This window comes from Equus quagga, chromosome 2, assembly GCF_021613505.1.
Source record: "Equus quagga isolate Etosha38 chromosome 2, UCLA_HA_Equagga_1.0, whole genome shotgun sequence".
NCBI lineage: Eukaryota > Metazoa > Chordata > Mammalia > Perissodactyla > Equidae > Equus > Equus quagga.
In genome coordinates this window covers 95,159,185-95,170,204 of record NC_060268.1, presented here as the reverse complement: position 1 = coordinate 95,170,204, position 11,020 = coordinate 95,159,185, and the positions used below count along the sequence as shown (strand labels likewise).

Here is an 11,020-nt window from a genome sequence, read left to right as displayed (position 1 = left end):
ACTTAGGATTCCAGAAGTGACCTCCTCCCCTCTCTCCACAAAGTCTGGAGCTATCTGGGTCCTATCGCATCAAATAAGAGTGCTCTGTGCAGGAGAGAAAGAGAAGCAGGCGGGGAGCCAAACAAGGTAAGAAAGGCGTCGAAACTGCAGTCAGTTACAGGAAAGCCAGACGCCGCATGTGAGGAGATGGCTGGTCCCTCTCGGCTTGACGGAGGAGAACTGGCCCCCCAAACAGATTCTAATTCAGAGTGTTCTCTCTCTAACCCTGACCCCAACCACTGAGACGACAAGAACATCTAAAACTAAACTCCTTAGGGATTTGAATGCTCAAGGCTAGCCTGTGCCAAGGTCTACCCAACTTCTCTGTAATGCTTCTCTGGTTCCTAAGAGGCAGGGGGGAAGAAACTGGAACTGTTGGCATTGCTCATCTTGGGACTTTACTCCACAGTGTCAGAAGGGCTCAGCTGAAATTCTGCCTTAAAGAGACCTTGCAAGGGCATCCGGGGTGTCCCACACGTGACTGCTAAGACGAGGTCGAACAAAAAAGAGGGATCCTTGCTCCCTCCTGGGCATCCTCTGTGCATCAGAAGTACCTGGAGCATTTCCCTCCTAGAAACAAAATGCCCAGCTCCCCAGACTAAGATGCACTGACCAAGAATTCTGGGAAACGACAGCCCTCTTCTCTTTCTGCCTGGAAAGACCCTCTGCAGGACACAGCCACCTTGCACATTTCCCCTTATCAACAGGGGTCTGATCATCCCACCTATTAACAAAAGAGGGAGGGAAGTTCAGATGGAAAGACGAAAACTAGAACATAATCACAACCTAGGAAGCCAGAAAAAAATGCACCCAAGCATAAATATCACACAAAATCAAGAGGAAATATCACACAAAATCAAATTGGGTGTGATGAAAAACAAAAGGCCAGTTCTGTGGCAGCTTTACTTTTACAAAATGTTAGAGGTTGACTGGCTAAACCCTGCAAAACATAAGGGAGAACCGTGGACTGGTGCTGTTGGGTGCTAGCTGTAGCACCCAACGGCACCAGGGAACAGGTGAGAGTCCCAATGACGTGACAATGGGACCTCAGGAAGGTCACGTAGAGCCGCCCATCGAAGGGTGGGAGAAAGTGATAACCCCATCAACAGGGCTTGCGATTGCAAGCTTAAGGACACCCACGCACTGCAGCTGAGTTCACACTCAGAGACGTGGGAGCTCCTTGCAAGGTCTTGTGGGTCTTTTCCAAGATGGCGCAGAATGATTGAAACACGGCGAAAATCAGGATGGCGACACACAGCGACAAGAATTAAAGGTTTGGGAGTGAATACTCGCTTGTTCCTAACACAGAAAATATTTGTCTTAGTCATGTTTCCGTTGCTGTTTTAACAAGATATCACACACATGCACATGCACGTGTACAGACACATATGTAAGTCACGTGAAGAGCACGGTGTGTATCTCTGACTCTGTTGATGACAGCTCTGGGATGTCAGGTGCCCCAGCTATGAAACAATATTAAAGACGTCACTGTCCCCAGCTGCCAGCACAGGAAGAAATCCTGGAACTCTGTCACGTGTCAACCCAGGGGTTGTTAAGATGCTCTGAACTGCTCAGGGTGATTGGAGGGTCTCTGGCTTCTCCTCGCGTGCGGGGCAGGACAGGCATCACCTCCAGGAGGACCAGGGCCATCCGCACAGGGGCACCAGAGAGGCTCATGCTGGGCCCCCTGGAGGAGGACCCAGCTCACTGTCAGCTGCCAGGGAGGTGCATCTTCGGAGAAACACTTTCTGGTGCGTAACCAGTTTTCCTGGAGATGGAGAGCTCACCACCATCTGCTGTTGGGATGGGCAACTTGAAAATGGAAATCCCAAGAGGCAGTTGTGAGGTCAAATGCTGTCAAGAGGAGGCCCAGCCTAGGAGGAAAGGCCGGCTCTGCATCCTCGTTCCTCCTCTGACACTCATGCCATCTGTCTCTGCTACCCTCTGGGCTCCCTGTCACTGTCACCCAGGGACGCCCATGCAGACACCAGGACTCAGCGCCAGCGAGAGGTGGCACACCCCACCCCTCGGTCTCCTTGCCTCCTCTTCTCCAACGGCCTCCCCTCCTCCACCGGACCTCGGCCAACCTCCCCCACAGCTACGACCTCCCACTGTTTGCACACAACTTCTTGCTCCTCCAGCTTTCCCTGACTCCCACAGAATCAGAACTATCCTTCGACCACATTCCCACTTTCAGTTCCTGGCCTCCTCCACTTGCCCGCGGTGGCCAGAGGCTAATGGTGTGGCTGAGACAGACGTCTGGGACGACCCGGGTTGGATTCGAAGGAAGCTAACAGAAGGAGGGGATGTAGAAACTCTAGACTCCACTTGAAATTGGGGACCACAAACCTGAGGTGGGGCCCGTCTGTGTTAAAGTACCGCATCCCTTCATTTTCTCTCACGTTATCAGCCCTCGCTCCTTCCTGGCTCCTGGCCTTACTTGATTCCCTCTAAAGCTGGACCCAGAGCTTGGTCTGCTCAACTGACCTCTTCCCAGCATCAACCGCCTCACCTGTGGCTGTGGAGCCCGCATTCTCCTGGATCCGACCAGCTGGAGGAAAACTACACACTAATACACCTCGCACTTACGGTCCACAATCTCAAGGGGTCCAAAGTTTCCACATTCCTTCCTTGTGTTAGCCTGCTCGTCTTCAACCCAGGGGTGTCCCAAACTTCTCCCCGAGGCACGTGACTAACCCTCTGCCCCAAGAGCACGCAGCCCCACCTCCTACTTACCCTAGGAGTAGACCCTGTCAGAACAGATCCCTCCACGGCCCCGCCGCCTGCAGCTGCACACTTAGCCACCTCTGCAGCTCCTCTCGTCCGCCTCCGAGAATGGGCGGCCCACCTGCTGGGCTTGGATCTGTCCCTCCCCTTCCCCTCTCCCCTGCACCCACCTCGCCCCACCACTTCAGAGCCTGCCAAATCTCTGGCTAGACTCACTCTTTCCCTCCCCTCATGGATGTGCTTACATTCTTCCCATCCTTCAAATGGACTCCTTCCCTGAGCACCAAAGGCCCTCATCCCTTTTTATCCACATCCAAGCTGCACACAGAGTCGTCCCCACTTGTCTCCTGGTCAACCCTCAGCCACTGCCCCTCTGCCCCCCAGGCTGACAGTGGCTTTGTGTGAGAGGAGAGAAACGTCCAGTGTCCTGAGAGCCATGTCCTATGTGTCACAGCCCCTAGAGCAGCTCAGGTGTTTGTGTGTGCACATATGTGCACGTGTGTGAGTTCACACACGTATGTGCATGCACACGTGTGATCAGGCGGCAGTGAGCAGCTCCACATCCGCTACATTGTTCTGCCTGAGGCCTGCCATGATAAGGCAGGAACCAAGCCAAACTGGCCATGATTTGCCTCTCAGCTGATGGTGACCATGTTTCCCAGATGGAAAGCTGAGACATGAGGTGTGACGACAGGCAGGACATTTGGATTTGGGACCACCCTCAAGGAAAGCTGGTTGAACAAACACAGGAGCACAGAAACCATGGCTCAGCCCCTGGGCCAGGTTCTGAGTCTACAAACCATGCTGGGTGCTGGCCCGCACCTCAGCCGCCCTCCATTCCAGGGCCTCCCCCAGGGGCTTCTCTGGGCTGACCATGAGCAGAGCAGCAGGAAACTGAAGCAGCCCCAAGGTGGACCATGCACATCACTGGCCACAGACAGTGTGAAGAGACTCCAAGCCCCTCCCCTGGACAGCAGCCAGCCACCAGCAAAGTGGACAAGCCAAGGGCAGACTCAGTCGTCTCCCCAGCTGTGAGCAGCTCAGATGCACCCACCAGCAGAAGGTCCGTCAACAACCCTACTGTCATAGAGTAAGTGGCCCTGGGCTCCTACGAACTCAACCCTATAAGGACCAGCATATGTGGAGGCACGTCCTCTCTCTCTTGTTTTCAACGTGTGGGGAAAAGTACAGTCAGAGAAGCCTGGGTCTGAACTCTGTGTGTAAAGGCTGACTCACGGACCAGCTTTGAGATAGCTGCCAGAGTCTAGGGTTTCTGTGTCTTAATTATGGGACCTAACACAATGAGCTCTCTGTAACCCCACACTGTTATTTCATCACTGATGCTGATCTTCAATGTAGAACAAATGTCACTCCTCATCTCTCTTCCTCTTTTGGTTCTGAGACCCCAGGAACCGTCATTTCCTGAGGTCAACGTGGTACAGAATGTTATCTCAAGGAGAGTTCTGATCCAGAGAAATCGAAAGTCACCGTTTCCTTATAAAAGGAGGTGGTGGGAGGCAAGAGCAGACTAGGACAGGGAGACTCGTGCCCTTATTTCCCAGACCAGCTCCATTTCAGGAACAAAGTGCTCCCCGCTATCAACACTTACCCTAAGCAGGTGGTGAACGCCCAAGCTGGGGTTCCGTGTGCACCAAGGAAAAGAACAATAAACCCTCTGTTGTTGAAACTCCTTTCTTGCTTTGATCAGGAAATCCAGGGTCATGAGAGATGAAAACATCTCCACCTCCGCTCCGCCACCTCAGATGAAGCTGAAGCAGGAGGCGCAAGGACAAGTCCTCAGACAGACAGTGCATCGAATGACAAGCTGTGGACCTGGAGACTCTGGGGAGCTCTGGACTAGGAACCAAATGCACGTTCCTCTTAGATTTAGGGGAAAGTGTGCTCAATTCACAACCACAACAGGACCAAAAATAACTGTTGTGGGGATGTGCAGATGGGGGGGGCCAGTGGGCCCGGGGCTCAATATAGATGCGGTTCTTCTAGAAACTTTGAAAATAACTGAGGCTGTCAATCCAAACTGTGGACTGTGGATACTGGAGAAAGGTACCTGTCACCTGTGGCAGGTCTTCAAGTTCATCGACGACCGAGAATTGGGAATGCCTGGATGATGGGGAGGAATGTCAAGGCGGGCCCTTCCATAAGTCAACTGAGCTCACCGGGGCATTTTGCTAAGAGTGATGGAATGATTTGTGACTTTCTCTCAACATTGCCCAACTTCCTACTATAACTTAAACCAAACCAAACTGAAAAAATAAATAAATAAAGAGCCATGGGTAGGGCCTGCCTTATCCCTCATGTACATAATATATATAGCACCACTGGCACCCACGATCCTATATCCTTTTTGTGAGGTGGTCTGTACTCAGGGGAGCCCCACAGAACCCAGTTAAAGATGCTGTCACATGGCCAGTGAGCGACACAGGTCTTAGGAACTCAGAGTCCAGTTTTATACTCTGCATCCAGAGCTGACCCACTCAGGTTTCTTATAGTTTTCCTTATTTGCCATGGTAGAAAAAGAGGCCTTATCTTGATTATTTTTTCTAAACCTGAACCCTAGGGCTGTCTTTTTGAAAGAGGTGCATTAAAATTGGCAATCATTGTTTAATTAAAAAGCCGAGAGAGTCAATAACTTTTGATCGTCTAGGCTGGGATATGGCAGGGCTGCTCACAGCTACCTGTCACTGGGCCAAACACCGGCACAGAAGGACGGACAATAAGGGGGTCACACTATAGCAATGGCGTTTTCAATGACAAAAGACATTTAAAGCCCTGTGCATTCCAATAAAGGGATGGTTGGCTATCGATTTCTTCAAATTTAAGGAACAGAAAGTAAACTCACCTCGAAAATTTGCTGGGACCCTCACCATCTTCATCATCAAAGTCCATGCTGAAAAGTCAAGATGACAAGTGAGCGTTCATTATAGGCAGAACACTTAACCAGGGACATGAGCTGTTGGCACAGAGGGGGCTTTATTTGGTCAGATTGCTGCCCAATGGTCCCAACCCTTGGCAGCGCAAAAAACGGTATCTCGACAGTCATCAAACAGGTTTGGGATGAGAAAAGGCAAAATGAAAGCTTACAGTAGGAGCATCATTGATTATATGATTGGGAACTTGTCAAAGTGCTGGAGGCTGAGCTTGTCCCCCTGGAGCCCCGGACAGGCTGCCGATGGATTGCTCAGGTTGCATCGGGAAGGCCAGTATGCCTGTCTCCTCCATCTTTGGGGACACCTGCTCCCCTCCACATTGTTTATTCCACATCGAGACTTCCTTTTTAACTGTATTTTGTGGTATCTTAGACTAAAAAAGCTCAACGGGTTTTGAAAACAGGAAGTTTTAAGGGTGATAAAGGGATTTTGAGGAAAAGAAGACACTACTGGTTGTGTTATGTGAGAACTTCGCTGGTCTATATGAGTCAAAGTGAAAAGGGCATTTAAGGCCATTATCCTATAAAGTCCAGGCCTAAATAAATGGATGTGGAGGGAGAAACAATTGCTTGGAGCCTAAGCTGCTGCAAGTGGCCATCCGCTTGTTGTCAAAACTCACCAAATAAACACAGATCCCCACTTCACTGGGCCTCTCAGTGTAAACATAACACAAAAAGTCGTGATAGATATTGGTTTAACATCCCAAACTCTCAAAGAACCAATCCTGTGATGTCAATTAACGTCATCCCTGAAGACCTGAGGGCAGAGGGGGTCCTTGATCAGCACAAAGTGCACCCAGAGTCTTCGCGAGCAAAATGAGAGACAGCACAGCTGTCTTGGCTCTCCTGCACATTCAGGGGGAGCGGGCTTCCTTGGGGAGACTGTGTCAGAGCCGCTGCATTCCCCATCCTGTTCTTAGTGGGATGGATGGATGAAGTGAGGCACAGTTCCCACGGACTCCAAGCAGACGGCAGGCCAGCCTGCCCGGCAGCCAGTACTGAGGAGTCCCCAGGTCAGAGCAGCTTGACACAAGAACGGAGTGTCACTGAGAGACCAAGTAACAGATGCCAGAGCTGCTGGCCTCACCGGGAACGTGGTCTCCAGCCCCGGCTCTGAGGGTGGGGCTCAGTGGGTAACGGGAGACCCGGGGAAGGCACAGAACCTGGACCAGGAGATGGCCTGGGGGGGCATAGGAAGATCTGTTCCTGCAGGAGCACATCCAAGAGACCCCTGGGGAGATAAGCCACATTCTCTGGGCGTCTGGGTAACCTGGGGGCCTTGGGACTGGGACAAGATAGTGCAAAGGAGCATTTTCTTTTAGAAAGCGGTGTCATTTGTTTGCTTCTGTTTTGTTTTATGTGCCGAGCAAGCCAGAGTTCTAATCTGGGCATCCGTCTGTTTGGGATGACCTGTGGGATCCACTGCTAACTCTGAATGCCTGATTTCCAGACACAGGGCTGCACTAGCTGCTGGGAACAGAAGAACAAAAGGAGTTAGATAATATGGGGGTAGATGACGGTCATGATAATGGAAATACCTATGTACAGAGAGAAGGGGGAGGGTGGGGAGAAAGGCGATAAGAAAGGGAAAGTGGAGTTAACAGATACAGACATGCCACCAGGAGACACAGACAGGCAGCCCCACGGTGCACTCTGGGCAACCTGGCACCAGGCAGCAGCTGCAGAGTCGTCCATGTGGCGGGAAAATGGGGGCCGAATGCATGACTTTCTACACGCAGAAAAGCCATCAATGTTCTGTGTAATCAGTAAGCCGTCACCTCACCTTTCCCAAAAATCACATCTGGGAGATACCTCCAGAAATACCCCTACCATCCCGGCTGGGCGTTCTGCAGAGCCGCAGAACCACACCGCCACCCAGCGTTCATCACAGGAAACAGCAACTGTGCTGTTGGCATCGCGTGACTTAACACTCCTGGGCTGTCAAAAACATCTCAGTGTTAAGAAAAAGAAATCGCATTTCCAAAATTCCGATGGATTTATGCAAGCATTTAGCAAAACCTCAAGTGGGTGTGAGAGGCACAGTTATCTTTAAAATGCCTTTTAGCCCAAGTTGATATGAACGTGATAATCTGGCTCCTGCAAGATGTAATTTATTAGTCAGCCCTCCGTCCTCAGCCTGCACAATCTTTGGGGTCTTTAGGGTGACTGATCATCCTGATTTTCCCGGACTGTGGGGATTTCTGGAAACCAGGACTTCAGTGCTAAAACTGGAAAAATCCCAGGCGAACCAAAATGGTTGGTCACCCTAGTTTTCATAAGGACAGATCTGTTCTTTACCCAAGACCCTCGTGGAGCAGACAAGTGGGAATGTCAGCCATACGGTAAGTGGTCCTTGCTTGGGCCAGGTGAGCCCAGTCGAGCAGAGAGTATAAGGGACAGCCCTGCTCTGGTGCCAGGGTTTCCTGAATTCAGCTGGGAACCTGAGGACCTGGATTTGTCTGTGAAAAATTAGGGACCATGCAACTGCCTCCCTACCTTCGAAGGTGTGTGGTCACGCGTGGCAGCAACCAGATTTAGTAACTTGGAAAAGCATGAAGTGGGAAGGGGGTGAACCGAGGAGAAAAACCAGGATAGAAACGATTGTTCGAATCCTCAGGATAATTCACCCGACCCCAAAACCCTCCCTGCTCACCAGCAACAGAGAAAAACACACCTCCTGAGGACACAAGGTCCTTCAGAGCAGCCTTGCCAGGACCTGCCTAGGGGTCTCTGTCACCAGGTCAATTCTCTACTTTAAATCTGACTGTAATAGCTACGCTTATGGCTCCTGCGATAAACACCCCAGGTAAAGCATCCTTTGTTTTACATCTTTTATGTGTCTCTATTATACTGGAGCATCTGGATACCAAAGGAGAGAGATGAGAGTATGACTTTTAAGTCCTATTGCATTCACTTTAAAGAATTCGATACAATAAGTGGATGGTGTAAGAGTCTTCAAAAGGTGGGCTGAAAATGTACTTTACCTCACTTTCCTGTGAACGAGCACGAGGTCTTACCTGGATAGAAAGCCGTGAAAGGCATTTCTGAGCTTGCACTAGCTCAGAGTGATATGACTCTCCCTAACAGTGATTGTGTAATCACAACAACGCTTCATTGAATGTGAGTCACCAAGCGGAATTCACTCACGCTCTTCTGAGAAAAGATGAAAGGCCGAGTCAGCAGGGCTGGTCCTGGGGCGGCAGGAGCCACCATGGGCCGGCCTGCAGCTTCGCTAACAAGAAGTGAGTGAGCTGGGTGCCGGCAGTTGGTCTTCCTTCCCAGTCTGGACCATCCGGCCGGCCGAGGCCACAGCCATGGTAGTGTGTAAATGCTAGCATGTGCAACTCCCGCTTTGTGGTCGTACACCTTCATTTCACCACACTGTCAGAGGGAGACGCTGGCCTATCAGCGGCATACAATTTGGAAGTCGTTTTCTTCAATGATGATATCTTATTTGCCTCCAAGGCACTGGGAAGGGACTGGTCCATCTCTGCCCTCAATGTCCAACCTCCATCCCCAAAGGGCTGGCTCTGGGGGTGGGCACAGAGCCTGTCTCATCGTGCTGCTCCCCCCAACTTTAGAACACCTGAGTGCACCCTGTGGAAGCCCCCCACCCCTTGCCACCCCATCGGGGCGGTCTCCACGGAAACACGGTTCAGGTGACTCACTTCGGCTCATTCCTCCCACATGTGGAATCACTTTCCGAAGAATCTGAAACTCCTGAACCTTCACCTTGTGTCCCAACCACCAGCAGTGCTCGCAGCTGGTTGAGAGGCTTCCTGGGGACGGCGGTCAGGGAAGTGGAAGAACGTGCTGCCCGAAAGATCAACAGCGGCTGGGCCAGGCACGCGGCCACAGGATCCAAAACCCGAGAGGGGTCAGTCCTACTTGGCTTCGAAACACTAGGGCGGGGTGGGTGGTGACCCTGGGAATCTGGGACACTTCCCTCCACCAGAATAACCAGGTCAGGGAGGGAAGACCTGGGCAAGGAACAGGGGGTGCCAAGAAGGTCCTTGACTCTTGCCGCTTCCCCTCTCCTGCCACCCCAACCCCTTCTCTCTTCTCTCCCTCCCTCCCTGTGTCTCTCCGACTGTGCCCCACTACTGTCGGACAGAAGGAGGTGGAACGACACCATGCCGGTGATGGGGAGAGCAAGGGTGACACCCCTGGTCCAGTGCGGGGCCCTGCCATGGGGTCACCTGCTTCCTCATGAGGGTGACTGCATCAGGGTCTTCTTCGTGCTTAGCTAAGTGTTTGGGCTGTGGTCAGAGGGGTGCTATCAAGAGAGTCCAGCACAGCGGTGGCCTCAGTCACAGAATTTCAGCAAAACATGTAAAAATGCCAGATGCAAGAATTACTATGGAGACAGCCCTGTGATAAAAGAATGCAAAGCAATAGGATATATCGGAGGATAGGAGGAAGCCGTTTGGGTTAAAACTAATTCTGCCTGACCTTGTTTTTCCACAAGGGCCTGGTGTGGTGTGCTGAGCGTGCATTGTACATCTTCTTTAAGCATTCACAATGTCCCAAAGCCAAGAATGATGCCCTTAGAGAGGGGGATGTGGCTTCCCCCATATCAGCATTTCTTTAAGAACAAGCATCTTTTCCTGGAAACTGAGGATTAATTACCAACCTGCTGTGCTCACCTTGTGACCACTGACCTGCTGTGCTAACTAAGCATCTCGTGACTATTGTAAAAGGGACATTCCTGTCACGTGTGATGTCTGCTCTTTGTTCCAAGATGGTACATAACCACTCTGGACACCCCACTTCTTTGGTGCGCTTCCTTCCACGAGGAAGGCAGGCCCCGGGCTAGTCCTCAGTCCTGGATCATAATAAACTCACCCCAGTTTTGATTTATAGATTGATTATGGATTGTTTGCATTGACACCTGTAGATATAGAGGTTTCCCTGCTTAGACACCGAGGATGGATCCTGAGGTCGGTGGAAGGAACTGTGCATGTTTGCTCCCTCCCTCGCACGGGGAACAGGAAGCAGGCACAGGGGCTCCAAGAACGAGGACAACGGAGGACCAGCCTTTAGGGGAGGCAGTGCTCCCGCCTGCAGTCTTCATCCTCCTTCCTCTCTTGCTTCCTTTTTTGATGTTTTGCTTCCTTGGCTCTGCGTGGAGCTGAAGTCTGGGCCCTCTCAGCCGGCTGCGGTCCCTGTCTGCCTCCAGGGCTGTGCCATGTGTGATTGACAGGGACAGGGGCAGCCTGAAGGGCTGCAGAAGGAGCTGGAGCCCAGGGGCCAGCCATCAGCTGGGAGAGCAAGCGGCGGGCAGGGTCTGGACACCGGGCTAGGGCC

The 11,020-nt window shown here is 51.7% G+C and overlaps 1 protein-coding gene across 6 annotated transcripts in view; it reads right to left on the bottom strand.

The window, feature by feature from the left end:
* The window catches only part of ARNT2 (aryl hydrocarbon receptor nuclear translocator 2), a 169,149-nt gene that overhangs the window by 119,607 nt on the left and 38,522 nt on the right, over window positions 1-11,020 (bottom strand). For 3 of the 6 annotated variants that reach the window (XM_046653232.1, XM_046653233.1, XM_046653231.1), the window contains one exon: window positions 5,627-5,674. In XM_046653232.1, the coding sequence (XP_046509188.1) occupies window positions 5,627-5,674 (48 nt within the window). Of the gene's footprint in view, window positions 1-4,375; window positions 4,536-4,834; window positions 4,888-5,626; window positions 5,675-11,020 lie in introns of those variants that run through there. The other 3 variants (XM_046653234.1, XM_046653235.1, XM_046653237.1) reach the window with 2 other exon arrangements.